Source organism: Malurus melanocephalus, unplaced genomic scaffold (assembly GCF_030028575.1).
Source record: "Malurus melanocephalus ecotype Western Australia unplaced genomic scaffold, MMel_1.1 scaffold_340, whole genome shotgun sequence".
NCBI lineage: Eukaryota > Metazoa > Chordata > Aves > Passeriformes > Maluridae > Malurus > Malurus melanocephalus.
Window position 1 is genome coordinate 394837 of NW_026623572.1, and position 19667 is coordinate 414503.

A 19667-nucleotide genomic window follows, 5' to 3' on the forward strand; every position below is an offset into this window, starting at 1 on the left:
TGGGGAGGGATTCCAGAGCGGTGCAGGAGGCTCGGGTTTGGGGCGGGGGACAGGAGGAGGAGGGTGGGGAGGAGATGGGAAGCTCCTTGATCCCCTCGGAACCGGCTGGCAGAGCCTGGTGGTGCCCACCCTRCTTCTGAGCATSCAGRGCTCCTCCTGCTGCTGCTGTCACAGTAATGCACAGCAGATCCCACACGGTACCGGGAAAGGGATGCCTGGGACAACCCCCAGCACTGTGACAAACCCAGAGCACTCAAACCCACTCTTACCCCAAGACACGGAGCGCTCGCTGAAGCTGTGTGTGTTCCCAGGTGGAAACGGTGGGCAAGGAGATGCTGCAGGTGTCGGTGCTGGAAGCAGGATGAATCTCGTGGCGATGGCGACCGATCCCGAGCTCCAATGGGTGTCCCTGTGGCTCCGTGTCCGGTGGGCGGCCGTGCTCGTGCTGCTCCTGAGCTCCGTGGTGATGCTGCTGCTGCCGCTGGCTGCCGTGGACAACCAGTGCCACGCTGTGCTCAGGGGCCTGTCCTTCCTGAAGGGTAAACTGGGCTCCTCGGGCATCTCCAGGTTCACGGGACAGAGCACGGAGCTGAGCGTGACCTCCAAGGGGCTGGAGCTGCTGGTGCTGAAAGGAAAAGCCTCCCCAGGTGAGAGGGTCCTGGGTGGGCACAGGGGAATAGTGAAGTTCCTCAGGTCAGGGAAGACAAGGAGGGAGTCCACAGAGATGATTTGGGGTCTGAAGCATCTCTGAGATGAGAGATTGCAGGAACTGGGCCTGGTCAGTCTGGAGAAGGGAAGGCTGAGAGGGAATCTCATCAATTCATGCCAACATCTCCAAAGGATGAGAGAGGATGGTGCCAGATTCTGTTCAGTGGTACCCAGTTATGGGACAAGGAGGAATAAAACACAGCAAGTTCCACCTCAACACGAGGAAGAACTTTCCATGAGGGTGTCAGAGCACTGGGACAGCTGCCCAGGGAGTCATGGAATCTCCTTCTATGGAGATATTCCAAACCCACCTGGATACCTTCCTGCTCCAGGTGATTTCAGGGTCAGAATGGGTCCAGAGGGTCCTCCCAACCCCAATCTGATGATCTTTGCCCCTTCCCAACCATGTCCAGTACCCCTGATGGGAGTGACACTGTAACAAACTGCAATTAACTGCAATTAATGCTGGCTGTAAATGCCCCCTAGTCAGGCAGGCCCTCGCCAGCTCCTTGTCTGCATTCCAAGGCCCTGTGCTGGCATTGCTCTGTCTCTCCAAAGTTTTTCCTTGTATTTTCAGCTAGTAAGTTCTGTGGAGGTAACTGGAATACAGAGAAGTGGTTTAATGCACAAAAATCTGGGATAGACAGCGTTAATCCCAAAATCCTGGCTGGCACAGAACAGCCTTTCAGGCAACGTCAGGCTGTGGTTGTGGCCTGTACGAGCCAGGACGTTAATTTGGAAAACACTCAAAGGAATTATTATGATTCCAACCCTGTATCTTTGTTTGCATTAAAGCTCTTAGTGCTGGGAAAATGTTGGATAGTTTGGTGGAAAAACAGGAGTGCTGCTGGCAGCCAACATAACAATGTTAACATTATAATTTCACCCTAAAGAACGCCAAGAGAACGTGTTTAAGACAGTGTTTCCTCCCACAGAAAGCAGATTGGTGGCCACCTGTGGCCACCTTGAGCCTGCTGCCCACAGGTTCTGCCAGGAATGGCTCTGCTGCCCCATACTCAGCCTGGAAATGTGGCATAAACCTCTGGGATTGTAACCTGGAAAAGGCTGGAACACAAACTGTTTCAGTTCTTAGAGACTGGTTTTRTTTAATTTTTCTATCAGTGAGCAGTGACAGTCATAGAATCAGAATATYCYRAGYTGGAAGGGAGGCACAAGGATCAGAGTCTGGATTTCCAGAGGTTTTCAGTAAAATTCACCACCCTGTGTTCATTTCATTCCAGAGGTGAAGCTGGAAGCCAGAGCAGCTCTGAACCAAGCCCTGGAGATGAAGCGCCAAGGGAAGCGGGAGAAAGCTCACAAACTCTTCCTGTACGCCCTCAAAATGGACCCGGATTACGTGGACGCCCTGAACGAGTTYGGCATCTTTTCCGAGGAGGAAAAAGACATCCTCCAGGCCGACTATTTGTACTCCAAAGCTCTGACCATCTCCCCCCACAACGAGAAGGCCCTGAGCAACCGAGGCCGGACGCTGCCCTTGGTAGAAGAGATCGACCAGAGGTATTTCAGCATCATCGACAGCAAGGTCAAGAAGGTGATGGCCATTCCCAAAGGGAATTCCGCCCTGCGCAGGGTGATGGAGGAATCCTATTACCACCACATCTACCACACGGTGGCCATCGAGGGGAACACGCTGACGCTGTCCGAGATCCGGCACATCATCGAGACCAGGTAYGCCGTTCCCGGGAAGAGCCTGGCGGAGCAGAACGAGGTGATCGGGATGCACGCGGCCCTCAAGTTCGTCAACACCACGCTGGTGTCGCGCATCGGCTCCGTCACCAGCAGGGACATCCTGGACATCCAYCGGCGCGTGCTGGGCTACGCCGACCCCGTGGAGGCCGGGCGTTTCCGTGCCACGCAGGTTTTTGTGGGCCACCACATCCCGCCCCACCCGCAGGACGTGGAGAAGCAGATGGAGGAGTTTGTGCAGTGGATGAACTCGGAGGACGCCATGAGCCTGCACCCCGTGGAGTTCGCGGCGCTGGCGCACTACAAGCTGGTTTACATCCACCCCTTYGTGGACGGCAACGGCCGCACCTCGCGGCTGCTGATGAACCTGATCCTGATGCAGGCGGGGTATCCGCCCATCACCATCCGCAAGGAGCAGCGTGCTGAGTACTACCACGTGCTGGAGGTGGCCAACGAGGGCGACGTGCGGCCCTTCATCCGCTTCATCGCCAAGTGCACCGAGACCACGCTGGACATGCTGCTCATCGCCACCACCGAGTACTCCGTGGGCCTGCCCGAGGCRGGGGGCACTGCTGGCTGCAAACAAACCATCCCCGTCAAGACTTGAGGGGTTTGGACACTCAAAGAGGAGCTGGTGAACCCGAGACATTCAGTATTGCTGCTGGGAAATGACTGGACAGGAGGTGGTACTTGAGCGTTTTGTTGTACTTCAAGTGTCTTATGTTTGATTAAATTAATGTAATTTATTTATATACATGATGCCAAATGGAACTGGGGATGATGGTGGCTGYGCACTGGAAGGAGGTGGGGAGAGGTGTCAGAAGGGCTCAAAAAGATGGAACTAAAATTGAATTTCTCCTTAAAATTAAGCTTTGAGGAGCTGCTTCAATCATAGCCCTTCACTCAGGCAGGCAGCTCCACTGTCTGACCTCGGTAAAGTCTAAACTGAGCTGGTTTTGTGCAACCTCTTCCCTGTAGTTCCAAAACACATCCSTGAAGGAACAGCACTCTCCCAGCTGTGTCTGTCAGACACTGTGGTGTCAATCACACAGGGACTGAGGAGGAAGGAGGCTGAGCTCCAGCCCAAAGGCATCTCTCTCCTCCTGTTTGTTTCCATGGCACTTTGCATGTTTACTTTCAGCTGCCTTTCCTGGGATGAATTTTGTACAAAAAGTGGGAAGTGTTTGGCTTGGGATTACAGGTGATAGGAGTGGAACAAGAGGAGAAAAGTTATGACTTGAGGGAGCACTCCGAGAACACCTCAGCTAACAGGAGCCCTGGGAAAGCACAACTGTCCTTAGACATTTCAGTGGAGGGGTTGGAAGGAGCTTGTCTGCAAAACTGTGGGCAGAAAAGGTCATCAGGCAGAGCCAGGAGACACCAGTTGTGTCAGTTTGGGAAGAATGTGTACAGGAAGTTTGCCAAAAACTTCAGTTTCTTTAGTTCAGGTAAGGAAAATTCCACAATTAAGTCATTACAAGAATCACTCGAGGCCTCTGTGTGCTGCAGGGGCAGTGCAGTACCTGGAGCTGCTGTGCAGTTCAAAGAATCCCTTTTTCTTGGTTTTTAAGGTCAAAACACCCACAGATCTCCCTGCCCGCACCTGCCAGGTGTGTAACAGCATCATTGATCCCACCATGTCCAAGCTCACAAAATTTCCTTTTAAAATCCCACTTTAGAGCTTTTAACCCCTTGACAAAAGCTGTCAGTCTGTCCCAGGCTTAATTTTCTTCCCTTTTAACTCTTTCTTACCTGACAGGGAGTTAGGACATGTTTTAGACAAGCAGAAACCAGGATGAGACTGGGATATCTCAGGCACTGCGCCCTGCTGCTGGGGAAAGCACCTGAGGAAGGGTGTCCTGTCCTTTCAAAGCATGTTATTTTTGTAGTGCAACCCGAGTATCAATAAATTCTGCACTTTAGAGCTCTGAGGGGGGGAAAAAAGTGTTATTTTAGTAACAGATTAATAAACTATTTTAATATGAAAGTCTTGGTTTGGWAGAGGCTGTTCTCAGAACACTTGGCTGCACTGAACTAAGCAGTTTTGGAGGAGGAAAGGCCATGGGACAGATCCTGGTTCCCTCAGCCAACATGACCAGACTCACCCTTTCAAAGTAAAGCCAAGTGAAATCAGCACAGAAAACAGTGTTTATTTTGCAGCAGTGTTTGTGTGGTACAAGTGAACTCAGCACTGGGGTCCCCCCTCATATCCACCCCTCGGGATAGTTGACAAGCAGGAATGTTTCTATCCGAGGTCACACCACTGTTTGAAAGTCTGAGGTGATGACTGAAGTGATTTCAGGATATTCAGAGCAGATGGAATGAGCTGCTTCAAGGCCTGAGGGACACTGAGCACACCTGAGAGGTGAGGTACACATCACTATCACCCAGCTGCCAGAGGAGAGCAGCTCCAACACCCACATTTCAACAAAAGCAACAGTGTTTATAGAAAACCTTTGAGAACTTGAGTTTAATAAACCGAGAAACGTCAGCTTGCACTTCACAGTTGTACAAAACCATACAGAAACCACCTGGAAAAAGACATGAGCTAGCTAGGGTAAAACAACAAAAACAACCAAAAAAAACAACCAAAAACCTGGTCCTCAGCAACAGCACGTCCAGCTTTATGGCAAACAAAAATAACCACCTATGGATCAGCTCCTGACACTTAAAAATAATCATCTCAATGTCCTTTACAAATACACCATATAAAAAACAGGTCAACTCGAACAGAACAGGAACTGGATACATATATATGTATATCTGGGTATCTACATATACACACATATGTATAGAAACTCTCCCAATACTAAAAGAGGCCATTGTGGTGAAGTTGGAGCATCTGCCGTTGGATTCTGCATGGAAGGAGATGACAGTCCCTGCGTGCGTGGGTTTGGGGTGGAGAATGGGGCTGCTGGCAGAGAGAATGTCTGCAATCCCAATCTGAGCTGACCAGTGGAGCTTGCTGAGGTCCTCCCATTGCATCTCATTCGTTAATGAAAGAGAAAAATAGTTGGAAAGCACTCCAAAAACTCCGTGTGGCATCCAAGCTGTGCAGGAAATGCTTCCCCCCTCGTTACCCTCAATATGAGGAATCACATAAATGCCATTTCAMCAGAACAAAAGTGTAACTCTTTGCTCTTAGAGGAACAAAAGAAAAAAACCAAAATAAAACAAACCAAACCACCTGGATTTGTGCCATCCTCCACTGATCCCGAGGAATGCAGCAGTCCAGTATTTACACGGGATTGGGACGGGCATTCTCTCCTTGCAAAGCTTAAGGACACAACATGGCTTCCAAAAAAGGCATTTCACATTGGACCAGACCCGCTGAGTGCAGACTCCTTGCTCACTTTTTCAGGAGCATCTTGGCAAAATCAGCATTGGACATCTTTTTAGGCTCTGCAGGGGGGTCAGAGGACGTTGCTGGTGARTTCTGGACCATCCCATTCTCAGCCTTGGCCACGGGGTTGCTCTGACGCTGCAGTGCCCGGGGCATCATGGAGAGCTGWGTCCTTCCCTTCCCTCGCCTGGAAGGGAAAAAATTCCCGTTGAAACACATTATTTGAGCTTGGGGAAACAACACAGATTTGTTTGCTACGAGGAATGCTCATTTCAATATCATTCCTGTCATTTGTTTCAGGAATAAGCAGTGGAAAGCTTTCAATGGGTGTCTTTGAAGCATCCCCGAGTTCTGGCAGACAACAGCTGCCCCACAGTGCCCAGGACTAAAGCTCTGTTTATCCACAGGGGCTCAGCCAACACAGGAACACTCCAAAAGATCAAGGAGCAGCCTTAGTGCTCACTAGGAACAATGGCTGGTTCTCCAGAACTAGAGGACATGGAGGTTTATTAGGGATCAGGTGCCAACAGCCAAACCAAGGGGATGGCCAAGGCCTGATCCTCTCATAATTACAGAGCTGCTGCTGTTGGTGAAGAGTTAAAAATCTGCTTTTCCTCATCAATMCATTTTTTTATGGTTCAGCACCTTTTAAATGTTGTTTCAGATTTGTTTAATTCTGTGGTGGCTTGGGTTAGAAGGGACCTTGAAGATTATCCACTTCCTACCATGGGCAGGGACACCTTCCACCATCCCAGGGTGCTCTAAGCCCTGTCCCAACTGGCCTTGGACACCTCCAGGGATTCAGGGGCAGCCACAGCTTCTCTGGGCCTCCCCAACTTCACAGGGAAGGATTTCTTCCCAATATCCCATCTAACCCTGCCCTCTGGCAGTGGGAAGCCATTCCCCCTACTCCTGTATAAAAAATCCTTCTCCCTCCTTTTTCTAAACCCCCGTATTCCAGATACAATTCCGAAATTTTATCCCATAAAGAAAGGCAGCATTTCCTTTCCAGACAGTGCCAGGCATCCCTCCCTGAACCCCTCCCTCACTCACGCTCCATAAATCTGCCGTGGTGCCAGGGACAGGGAGGCCCTGCCRGGCTCGGGTCTGTCCGGAAGCTTCCGCAGCGGGGGATTGCTGATCATCACCTTGATGACGTGATCCTTCACTGTCAGCCCGTCCATCTTCAGCACAGCCTGSGAGGCCTGGGCTTCATTCTCAAATTCCACATAAGCCAGGCCCTGAAATAAGGAAAGAAATAAACTATGTTAGGTTTTAGTGCCTCTGTAATTGCTGATAAGGAATTGATAAAGGCAGGAAACTCAACATGGCTCAGTCCTGGTGTTCTCAGCTGAAAAAATCATTCTGTTGACAACCTGGATTTCTTGTTTATCACTCCAACCTGGATTTCTTGTCTATCACTCCTGATGCCTAAAGTGTGGATGAAATATTAAAACTGTAAAGAACCACTCCAAAAATCCTATTCAAGTCAATATAATGAAGTACATGGCAGGCTCCCACTGAGAAGGGCATCAYCTCTCCCTGCTGTTTCTCTTTTGAAGGACGTTCAAAGCCCTAAGCTGCATTTTTGGATTATCCAGTTTCACAGGAGAGACATCAGGTTTTACGTAATTTTCCCAAAATACACTGATTTGTGGTTTACACACAATCCCAGCTCAAACTAAGCTCAGAACATGGATCCAAGACTTGGGGTTCCCATTACAAGGTGTGCACACCAACAGGAACTGCACTTGAGATGGTGCAAAAGGCAAGAAAATTCAATTTAAATCCATGCACACCATTCCCAGGATGTCTCCTGTGARCAGGACCCACCACACAGACACAACCCAGGTGTCAGGTAGAGTTTTGGCAAAGCAGCAACTGGTTCAGGCTCCCTTATTTAACAAGGAGTCATTCATTCCAGGATGGAAATAATGAGCCCTGTCAGAGAGGGGGCTCATTTCTCATTGGCAATTCTCTTCMTGCAGGAGATGTTAGGAACAAAACCCTCAGGAAAGGAGGATGGGAATTGGTTGCACCAGGTGAACCCCATCCAGACAGTTATTTAAAAACCAGTTCTTTACAGACTTGCCTGTTTTCACCGTACTGAAACTGCTGCATTTTCCCCTCCATCCCATTTTTCTTGTGCAATTTAAGAAGTATTTTGGAAAAATTCCTCTTTGTTGTCTGCACAAAGGCACAGTGGGCTGTACAAATCCAAGCTCTTCCACAAGTTTTAATGCAAAACTACACTGGCAACTTAATAAACACAACATTTTTTATCCAAACTTCATATCAAGCCTCTTTTTGAAGGCTTTCTTGAAACATGGAGTGTATTAAGAATGCCTACCTTGGGCTTTCCAGCTCTGTTGGTGACCAGCCGAATGTCCTTCACATTCCCATGGGCTTTACAAATCTCTTCCAGCTCTTCCTTAGTGCAGGAAAATGGCAAACCAGATATAAAGAGTTTATGTTTCTCCAGGGTAGTGCTATACCTGAATACCTGCAGGGGAAAAAAAGAGGTTGGTTCACAAACCAGCCAGACACTCCAAGGATTTCCATCCCACACTCCAAAATTACTTCCTGTTTGTGGGTCCAAAACTGCCATGAGCAGTGTTTTGGAAGATATTTGCATATAAACATAGGGATACACCAAGGACTTGAAAATAAATGCTGCTAAACATCTCTATCCCCTTCACAATGAGGACAGACACTGATAATCACAGAATATCCTGAGCTGGAAGGCATCCAGAAGGATCAGAGCCTAGTTCCTGTAATAATATATTTATAATAATGCCTTCTTGCTCAGCTGTCACTATGAGAACATTGAATTTCTCTGTGCAGGAACTCCATAATGCAGAAATCCACTGATTACACAGCTGAGCTTTGGTACAGAGCACCCCCAACCAGGGAGCTGGGTAACAAATGCTGGAGAGACTCAACCAACAAAGCTCTTCAGAGGTTGGATGGGTGGGTTCCACCATTAACCAGCTCAGATCAGCAGATTTCTGCAAATCTTGACTCAATTACGTCAATTCTGGTTCTGACAAAATGGCAGAAGATGCAGGAATTCCCAAAAAGAACCACTCTGGACACAACATCCTACACCAACACCCCTCCCCAGACCCACCACCCAACAGGAACCAACCAAACTTTACCTTAAAGTCAGGATTCTTGTTCTTGTCAACACATGGAGACACAAACATGGGCCTCCCCTCCACGGCCGTGCGGTCCAAGGCCAGGGCCTGCCTGGCAGCCTCCTCCTCCTTGAACTGCACGTAGCAGTAGCCCCGGAAGGTTCCCTTGTTGTTGAACACTGCTCGGATCTCCACCACCTCCCCACAGCTCCCAAAGAGCTCTCTCAGTTTGGCTTCAGGCTCTGCCATGGTGTAGGCCAGGTTGCTGACAAACACGGTGACTTTGTCCTTGCTGCTGTCGTGGAACACTTTGGGGATGTCCTTGCGGCTGGTGGATGCCTTTTCCTTTGGGATTGCTGCTGGGCCATCTGGCTTTTCACTTCTCCCAAAGAGCCCAGTTTCCACTTCCATATCTTCTTCAGGGAGCACTCCATCACCCTCTCCCCTGTACCTCTTGCTGGGCAGCTCTGATTGATGGCATTGAAAGCCTTGTTAGAAAAAATTACCCCATTTCCTTCCCTACAGAAACTGCTCTGCCCTCCAACCCCACCGTGTAGCTTGGAAATGGCACATGGAACCACAAACACAATGACAGGTCTTAAAGGCACCAAATAAAAACCTCCCTCAGGTTTTAAAGAACAAATAACACATTATTCCATCAAGACGGCTTTAGATGAAAGCAACTGGAGTATTTGTTCCTTTTTTCAGCCAGTCACAAYTGACAGTTGCTGATTCATGTTCTTTTTCTTTGTCTAATGGGTTGTTTTTTAAAAAAAAAAACAAAACTAAAAGCTCACAAAACTCCCAGAGGCAACAGCCTATTAAAGTCTTCTGTTCCCACCTTCCAGGAGGTTGCTACAATTCAGAATAACCCAATTTACACACATGGCTCAGCGTCATAGGATGAGTCAGAAAAAGGAATTTAAAGGAAAATTAAGGAAAAAAAGAAACCTCAATATCCCTCCAAAATAAGAAACTCCAAGAAAACTCTAGAAGTTCTTATGAACCTGTATTTCTGTTGGTATAAAACCAAGTAGCCTTGTTTGCATTTCACTCCCACACTGAAGGCTTCCCAGGAGAAAGCAKCCCTGGAAAGACACCAGTGCTGGCAATTCCTCAGCCCCCTCTACCAYAAGACAAGCAATCACCCTGCTGCCAGAAGTCTGAAGTTTGAATTTCTTTTTATTTTTACCTTCTTCTTGTCCCCATTCACCCTCATCATCCTCGTCCACTTTGCGCTTGTCGCCGATCCTGGGTTTTTTTGCCTTTTTGGAAGCTTTCTTCTCTGCCCGAGCCTGCTTCCTCTGTTCAGCTCTCTCCTCCTCYTGCTTTGCCAGAGCAGCTTCTTTCTCAGCAGCCTAAAACATGGAAGATTTATTTTTTTTTCCCCACTGGCTGCAGATTGCAGAGCATTTTCCAGAGCACTRAGCCCAGAGGGTTTTCTCCTAAGCCACATCAACCCCAGCACTAATGGGGACATCATTTACAGCACATCCCAATTCTTTGCTCTCACAGCTTTCCTGGAGGGCACATCACTCTTGTGGCCATCCAAAGGGCAAAAGGAGAAAGATAAAAAGCAGCAAGAGGCTGTTAATCATCATTTTAAAGTAAAAATCAATAGTTCTAGGGGCTTGGAGACATTTCAAGCTTATCTGGGGGAAGCCACATTAAAAATGTGACATTCAGGGAAGCATGGACTTAATTTAGGTGTATAAAACGCTTTGGTAGCTCACARTAAGTTCTGACCTTGGCTCTTTGTTCATTCACTCGAGCCAATCTGTTTTCTGTTTTTTGAACAGCTGCATCCCAGTCTTCCAGTGTTCCTAAAGAAGAAAATAAAAATAATTTTTAAAAGCCTAGTATTTAGCTTTCTCATAATTCAAAGACACAATTCTGGAAAAACAAGAGTTCATGGCACTTGCCATTCATATTGAGCATTACACATGAAAATTCTAATTATAACAACAAGAGCCAAGCAGAGCAGAAAGCTCTCATTTATAATACAAGACTCCAAAAAGGCATGGAAAAATCCAGTCATTTCAGAACAGCGAAGAAGAAAGGAGCTGTCTGTGGATTTGACAGCAATGAGAAGGAAGCGAGACTTCAGTGGAGCACAAAACACAGGATCAGAAGGCTGCATGTCACCTCTGCTTAAGCAGGCTGGCTAGGAGGTGCAGTAATTAATTGCCTTCTGTCAGTCAATTAATTATCTCCTGCCTGTCACTCAGTGAGCTTTTATTACTCAGTGACCCCCCTGGCAGTGCCCAGTTACCTTCTATCCTCTCGAGGGTGAGCAGCACCTCGCAGACGTGCTCGGGGTAGTCGCTGGTGCACTGCACTGCTCGGTGCAGAGCCTTCCTGCAGTGCTGGGTGTCCCCATGGGCCCTGTGGGACAGCACAGACACTCAGGGGACAAACCACACCCAATTCCAGCCATGAGAACATCCTCCCTCCTCCCCAGCTGCTGCAATGCTTCTGGAACCCACAGCAGAGCCACCCCAACAACCTCAAAGGTGTTTTGTAAACCCAAAAAAACCACAATCATTCTAAACTGTTTTCTCCCACAGATGAGAAAACTRAAAAGTGAATGAACCAACTCATACCTTTCCAGGTTGTAATACTCCAGCCACATGTTGGCATATTTGGCATTTCCTTTAGTCATGATGTTGTCCCAGAGCTCYCTGGCTTTCTGCATGTTGTTGCACAAGCGGGCCTGCAACGGAATATCCAAAATATCCTTCAGGATCATTTGTTCAACATCATTAACCCTCAATCAAGAAAAAAAACCAAACCCCATGGATGATGTAGACAGACCCAAGAAGATACATCTGAGCCTTACAGTGATGGAAATAAACACCTGACACAATCCTGCTACTGAATAATCCTTCCATGCCCACCGCTCCCATTCATCTTGGTTCTGGCTCCCACATACATTTAATTTTCATCATTATAAAAGAAATTAAAGAATTGCTTCTGAATTTTTCCTTTTGTTGTTGATTAATGTACTTAATAGAGCACTTCAGCATGCTCAGACTGAGAACCTGCTTTGTGTTAAGGAAGGGGAGACATGGATTGGGAAAGAGCTGCATTCCAYGTCTGGAATGTTAAAACATTTCATTTAAAATCCATTTTATCAGGTTCAACCATTTAAATACAGCAGAGAGAAACATCACCTCCACTCTTGCCCAGTTCTGCATGATGGTACAGGATGGATCTCCACTCTCACTGAACCCTAGGGAAGAAAAACAAGGACTGTTTGGTGTGCTTGGCTAGTGGAAATAAAGTGTTTATTGAACAGGTCCCACATGGAGATGAAATCTTTAGCTTTCTGAAATGTTCAAGATTCTTGAAGACAAACATTGTGTGGAGAACTGGTCTTATAAAAATGATTTTGAAGAGAAAACAGTACTTTGGATGATTTCACTTACTTTCTTCTACTTCTTGTTTCAAGTACTCCACAGCTCGTGCGAACGCAGAGCGCAGCTCCTCCAGCTCCTTACTGGAGTCTGCAGGAAAAAAAAAAGAAAGAACAGCCTTAAAATAATGATTTGGTTTTCATTTCCCACCCAATAAAACCTTCTCCTTAACATCCACAATGATTTTATTGGGTAGCAGGGGGAGATTAAATTTACTACTTCTCATCATTGTTATCACTGCTTAAATTTATGACTTTATTATGAGTAAAACTCACTCSATGAATAATAAAAACCATCAGGTATCAAAAATATAATGCAGGGCATTTTTGCAATAGCAAACCAACCAAATTCCTATTTTTTATAGGAATGAATTTTTTATTAACAGGCCAGAAAGTAGTTTTTGTGAAAGATGAAAATGCTGTTAATTTTTTTTTTAACTATCAGCCAAGAAGTACAAAGAAAACAGTTTAGATATTTATTCTGTATTTATCATACAGACCTTGTGTAAAATCCACCCTTCTCCTCAGGTAATCCAGGTAGGCCTGCCAGATCTCTACATAGTCTGTTGCCTGAATAAAACCTGCATTCAAAGCTTTTTCAAACATTTCTGAAAGAAAAATGGGGAAAAAAATGGTTACYTCCCATATACTGTCCAAATTAGCAAGCTCCAGCAATAGTGTCTGCCTCATAAAACTAGAAGAAATTTCTACWAAGAAATATCTACACAAATACCATTTGTTTCTAGGAACACAGGAAAAGAAATCCTACACAGTGAACTGGTTTAGGAAGTGAATTTCAAGGGAACTGAATTCAGGAATGTTCATTCCAAGCTGTTCAGGATGAAGCTGCTCAACCAAAGCAGCTTTGCCCTTGCTGCCCGTGGCAGCAGCAGGATGAGGACAGATCCTGTGAGTTCCATTTGTCACAGGCTGTTTGGAGTACAGAGAGCAGCTCTGAGCTGTATTTGCTGCTTTTTTCCCTTACCAGAGATGATGCTGTGCTCAACCCTGTGCCTCTCCATGGCCAGCAGGTACCTAATCCACAGCCCAACGGTCCAGGGRCAGTTCCTGACCGCGCGGTCGTGAGCGGATAAAACCAACTCCTTCACCTTCAGCTGCCTGTCCTGAAAGAATCACACAGCARAGGTGAAGTTCCTGTCAGCCAGAGAGCCCATCCAAACCAAATCCCAGCTTCTAAAGAGCCAACACCTAAAACCCAGTACTTTCATTTTATATTTGAAAAGCTCAGATGGGTGTTTTAATTTCTGTATTCCTAATTTCTGTATTCCTAATTTCTGTATTCCTAAAAACACAGTGAACACTTTCCAGTGAGGAAGAATACGCTCAGGAGAGAACTACCGGGCAAATGAGGTGTTTTCTGCCAAGGAGATAAATCTAATAAAGGCACTGAGTGAATTTCCAACTGTTCCTAGAATGTSAAGGATACAAAGGAGGGGCACATCCAGCCTGTTTGTGCAGGTGCTGTTCCACCTGCAACCTGRTATGTCCAGCTGGGAAGAGAAAGAGATGACAGAGCAACTGAGCCTGGATAAGCTCCTGCAGTGAGTCACCCTGATCCTTTAATCCAGCCACCTTCTGTCCTGCCTCTGGAGYTCAGGATCAGCTTCAAATTGCACTAACAAACCCCTCTGGAAACAGGGGCTGAACATCTGGGTTTGCCTCAGTGCCCACATCCTGTAATTCTGCAGAGAAAACACGCAGCTAGAGGAGCAAAAAGTGAGAAACACTCAACTGAGCAATAAATACATCCCTAAAAACAGGAGGAAACCAAAGGAAAGGTGAAAATCAGTTTCTGGAAGATTTACAGACTAAAGGACAGGACTGAGGTAGAACTTAGTGGCTGTTTATCAGCAACTGAGATTAAGAAAACCCCAAAAGTAAAGACAAGAAAATAAATCTGCAAACATCTGTGGATTTATTTCCTTACCAAATACTGGTTGTAGCGTGCCCAGAGATCTGGGACRAGGCAGTTCTCAGCCAAAGCTCTCTCATAGATCAACTGAATCCGAGCTGGGTCACCTGCTTTCATTTCAAAATCAATGTAAGCTTGGTATTCTGCCAGCTTTGGGGTTTCAGCACCCAGCTGGAAAACAACCAGGGAGACACAACATCAAACTCTTCACCAAAGCAACACTCCAACAGTTCAGCAGCTCCTCAGAGCAGGCCCTGTGCAAAGTTTCACCCAAGATTTGTCTCTGTATCAGCAGCTGCTGATTTGCATACACCTCTGAATGGGTCAGAAATCAGTCAGATCCTGGGTTTGTCCCCCTTAGCCCAATGATGGAAAACACACCCAGAGTACTCATGTGCAATGGAGTCAATAATTTCCAGTATCCCAGTATGTAATTGTTGGTATTCCCATTGGTGATAAAATCCCCCAGCAACACTCAGCTGGGATTACAGAAATAATAAATCTGGCAAAAAAATAAATCACCCCAAAGCAATTCCCTCTTAGTTTTACAGGAAGGTTTAAGTGCCAGCATTACCAGTGCYTCCTCGTAGGGTTTGCACTTCTCCAGCTGCTGTAGAGCTTTTTTGTAGTTCTTTATTGTTGTTTCTGGAATGGGCTCTTCTGACCACTCCTCATATTCAGCATATGAGGCCTCCATGTCTATTAAAACATGAAATCCCATCAACAATGCATTTATGAAACTAAAAATTCAGATTTCAACCTATGTTTGGTTCTAAGACAAATTCCTATTTTAATTTATACATTACTTATAATTTATTTAGAATGAATATTTAAATTTTTATCCTCTTTTTGGTCTTAACTGTCAMACTGCTGCATTCTGAAAGGGTTCAGACACTTCATCTCACACACAGCATCCTACAACAAACTCAGGGTGAACTGTATTAAAGCTGATGATTTAGATTTAGAAAACCAAAGTGGCAAAATTTTCCCTAAGGCTTTAATGTAAAGAGAACCCAAATTCTTTCCAGATGGAAATGAAGTTAAAAGAACTGGGCTTGGCTCCCATGAGCAAAGCAGCAAGAAAAGGGAGTCAAGGAGCTTAAAGCAGGAACTAAAGAAGGCACAATTCCAACAATCCAGCTGTCAGATACTTCCTACCAAGAGTTTTATGCAGCTGAACTCATTTTAAAGCCACATTTTGTGCTCATCACTTGCACTTTAAACAGTCTCAAATTCTGCACTGAAGAATGAGATGAGCCAAGTTGCAACAAATCAGAACATTCCTAATCCAAAGGTATCTGTGCCTCATCAAGAGAACACCAGACCTTGGTGTGGCTGTGCCAGGAGAATCCTGATGCCTGGAGCATTTTATCCCAGGCTCTCCATGCCCTCCATCCCATCACTGCAGCCCTTACCCAGCAGTGGGATCCCCAGCTGGCGCCGGAAGAGCGTGTGGATCTTCTCGAGCTGGCTGCACAGCACCTGCTGCTGCTCYGGGGATGGAATGCTGCCAGGGGCTGGCTGCAAGCAAAAAAAAAAAAMMAAAACAGGGATATTCAATCCATTCCCTCCAGCCCCAGCTGATGGACACGGGAGGGAGCTGTTTATGAGCTGAAATCCAAGCGAATACACGATCCTTGAACGGCACACAGGGCCAACTTGCATTTCTGTTGCTACTGGGAAAGGTAAAACTTGGGAATGGCTCCCCTTGGAAGCTGGATGAATGGGAAAAAACATACCTGACTGAAAGCTGACACAAGCACAGCAAAATGATCACCTGAGAACAAGGAAGCAGCAGGTGACTGTGCTGTTTCACAAACCCACCGTGCTGCCAAAGAGGGTTTCAGTAAATCCCTGGGGTATGGGGAGAGGATCTAAAACTTCCAGCCTTAATTGTGTTTGGGAATGAAAGGATATTCTCCTGTTACTCTTTTGTCAGGGAATTCCATAGAAAAGGGTTCAAAAGGACCTTTAGAGATCAAATAGTTCCCACTGCCRCCATGAGCAGGGACATCTTTTAACTTCCATCTCTTATATAGCGAACTACCAAAAARGAATATTCTCATTCTGGCCATCTTAGGAAAGTTGTTTTTGCAGACATCAAATTGTACTTTCCAGGGATAAAATACCCTAATCCAAAAGCCACAAACTGKGGGATAATGAAYGAGTTAMAAGCTGAACAGTCTAGAAATTTAAACTTGATTGACTCTGTGCAGAAACAGCCACARAACACTGTTTAATAATGGAGCACTTCAATTCAAAGCTGTTCTTGGCACTTCAATCAGCAGCAGAGCCAAGCCTTGCTCCTGGATTTGAGATGATTTTAGGATTTTATTTAAAYACAAATCCCTTACTTTATCAGCCAAATACACAGAATTGTTTTCCTGGAGCAGAGGGATGATTTTTACAGCTGGAAAGAAACAACTGTGAGACACAACAGGCCGTTTTCCAGAGGAGACAGCTCCAGGTGACTCCAGGAGTTGCACCACAGCTTTTTTTTGGGATAGAAGCCTGARGGAATGGGCTCACCTGTGCAGTTTCCAGGATGGCATTCTCAAATTCCCTGTATGCCTCCCACAGGGCYGTGCCCTTGGTCACGTGCAGCCCCACGGCCGTCAGAGCCCGCTCGAAGATGGACCGGACCCTSTCGATGCCTCCTTCCTGCCCGATGCCTCCAATGGAATACTGGGCATATTCCAGCCAGATTTCAGGACCTGAAGGTCAGGAGAAACAGGTGATTGGGATCTCTTCAAATATAATAACAAAAAAAATGCAGCTCTGCATCCCAAATCCTGCATTTGCTGGATATAATTTGACCAACACRTGGCAGTTTTCTTTTTTACTCACAAAAAGGTTAAAATATATGGGAATTATGTTTATGTTGTTGGTTCAGCAGGAGCAGCCAGAGTTTCCTTCTGAAAAGAGTCACTGCTGTGGTTCTGYTGACAGTGACTGGCCCTGTCTGTCACCTCTGCCACACAAAACACATCAGGGATGCACCAAGATGCTTCAACAGCAAATTCCCATTTCCTGAGCTGGGACCACAGAGCTGTCACACTCAGGAATAATTCAGATTAAAGCAGCTCCTCCTCCTCTTTCCAGACCTTTGAACTTCCCTGATCAGCAGCTCCTAAAGCAGCTGAATCCCAAAGGTGAAGGGGAGGTGGGAGAACAGCATTGGCTGCCTGGCACCATTCCCACCAATACCAAATTCCAGTCAGGGACCCCCAGGCTGGGATTACCCCGGGTTCCAAAAGCACTTCCAAATCCCAAATCCAATTCAGCACATCCAGAGGATATCTCCTCATTTTTTCACCTCCATTCCTTCTACCTGAGGGATCACCAACACCAGGTAATGTCACTGACATGACATTTTGTACACAGCTTTTGAAGGTGATTTACCCCAATTCCCAAATTACCCCAATTCACAGTAACTCAGCGATTTATCCCCAAAATTTTAAGCTACAGTTGCAGCAGCTCCTGGGGAATAGAGACCAGACACCACATTCTTCCTTTGTATTGCACTTCACACTCAGATTTTAGAAATTATTTTGAAATTTTGACCCTATTTCTGCATTATAACAGAAGGAAGAGACTTTACTACAACAAAAAAAAAAAAAACTAATCTGATGTAACACAATCCATTTTAGAGCATTTTTGAGTGACTTACAGATGTAATCTTTGACAGCTCTTTCAAACAGCTCATAGACCTTTTCTCTCTCAGAGTTCTCCGTGGCCATTTTTATCTCATCCTTCAACCAGTCCAGCCAAATTTCTGCAAWGAAAAAATTTAGAACACATCACTAATATTATCAGAAATAATTGAGTTACACCCACCTGGTGAGTTTTTTATCAGTTTTTAACAACGGATTCAAAACCAAGGAGAGGAACCGAGGCAAAGACAGGAATTTTAACCTCCACAACAATTTCTAATTAATTTCAAATAAAAATTGGGCGGATATCTTTCAAATTGGTGCTAAACAAGGACCTTTTTGTTAGAGGGAGAAGTTGGAATTTCTCAGGACTTTAAAGATCATCCCATTCCACCACTATCCCAGGTTGCTCCAAGCCCCGTCCAGCCTGGCTTTGGGCACTTCCAGGGATCCAGGGGCAGCCACAGCTTCTCTGGGCACCCTGTGCCAGGGCCTYACCATCCCTTTCCATGAATAAAATCCCACACTGGCAGAACAGCCCTGCAATATTTACATTGCCTCTGTGCCATGGATTTTTTAAAAATCCAATCAAGGACCATCCACAGCTTCCACCAACACGATTTTTTTTCTGCTGCCTGCCCGTGAAATGTCACTTTTGGCAGGAGTTTGCTGAGCTCTGGACCACATTCCCTGATTGAGGGAGCTGAAAACCGGCCCAAGCGATTTTTTTTTTTTTTTGCTACTGAAGCCTTTTGCAAAGGTGATGCTCCATACCTTCCGTGAGAGGGAAGAGCTCACTCATCTTCTGCCGAGCCCTGCGGAGCTTCACCAGCTCTCCCTCCTGCCGGAGCAGCTTGATCAGATCCAAGTGACAGTTGTAGTCAAAAGCATTGATGGAAAGCTTTTAAAAAAATAATAAAAATCAATTTTACAAGCGGTGTTGAGTGATGGACGTGAAGGAATCAGAAATCAAATCACACAAATCTCATCGTGCGATCACGGAGCCACAGCGTTTCCTCAGATTCAAACAAACCCGACACAGCTCCAGACACTCTCTCGGCTCCCGCCACTGCTCACAGAAAGAATTGTTTTCATTTCTTTGAAGGCAATAAAAAACCGCGGGCAGCCGGCTCGGATTTCTCAATGAACACAAACTGCCCACTAGGGCTTCTCTCTTATTTCCCTCTCAAAAAAAAAACCCCACACCAGTCACTCTTCTTCACACTCCATTCACGTCATAAAATCACGGTATATCCTGAGTTGGAAGAAATCCACCACGACCACGGAAATTCACGTGCTGACAGTTCCCAGCACCAAACTACCGGGGCAGACACGGATTATCCTCCGTTCCCGCCACACCCGCTGCCCCGCCGGGCCCACCTGCTCCTCCAGCCGCTGGATCTCGGCCTCGTTCTCCTTCTCCTCATCCTCGCCGTCCCCAGACGAGTCCGAGTCGCCCTCATCGTCCGAGTCCCCGCCCGACTCGGGGTCTCCCTCCGGCAGCCGCTTCTCCTCCTCAGCCGCCGCCTCAGCTCCCGCCGCCGCCATCTTATGCAGCTCCGCTCGCCGGCAGCCGCGCTTCACGGGCCGCCGCGGCTGCCCGCGCACCGCCCGTCCCGCCGCCCCGCCCCGCCGCCGGCCGAACCGGGAGWGAAGAACGGGAATCTTCCGCCCGCTCCGCCCCGCGCTCGCTCTCGCACCACGGCCGCGCTGCGCCGAGTGCGGCCGCGGATCGACCCTTTGTATTGCGGTCCGTGGTGCAGGCAGCGCC

General features: G+C 46.8%; 2 protein-coding genes across 2 annotated transcripts; one reads left to right on the forward strand and one right to left on the reverse strand.

The window, feature by feature from the left end:
• The first annotated feature begins 53 nt into the window (after window positions 1–53).
• FICD (FIC domain protein adenylyltransferase) lies at window positions 54–3031 on the forward strand. The gene is made up of 2 exons (XM_057378043.1): window positions 54–647; window positions 1950–3031. The coding sequence occupies exons 1-2, from the start codon at window positions 212–214 to the stop codon at window positions 3020–3022; spliced, it is 1509 nt and encodes a 502-aa protein (XP_057234026.1). The 5' UTR covers window positions 54–211; the 3' UTR covers window positions 3023–3031.
• Window positions 3032–4866: 1835 nt separating this feature from the next.
• On the reverse strand, window positions 4867–19496 carry SART3 (spliceosome associated factor 3, U4/U6 recycling protein). Its single transcript, XM_057378044.1, has 19 exons — window positions 19277–19496; window positions 18671–18797; window positions 17914–18018; window positions 16773–16957; window positions 15659–15764; window positions 14818–14942; window positions 14259–14414; window positions 13296–13434; window positions 12811–12918; window positions 12324–12401; window positions 12069–12127; window positions 11499–11608; window positions 11168–11280; window positions 10642–10718; window positions 10088–10253; window positions 8917–9362; window positions 8109–8261; window positions 6812–6999; window positions 4867–5945 (listed from the first exon to the last, which is right to left on the reverse strand). The coding sequence occupies exons 1-19, from the start codon at window positions 19442–19444 to the stop codon at window positions 5765–5767; spliced, it is 2790 nt and encodes a 929-aa protein (XP_057234027.1). The 5' UTR covers window positions 19445–19496; the 3' UTR covers window positions 4867–5764.
• Window positions 19497–19667: the final 171 nt, after the last annotated feature.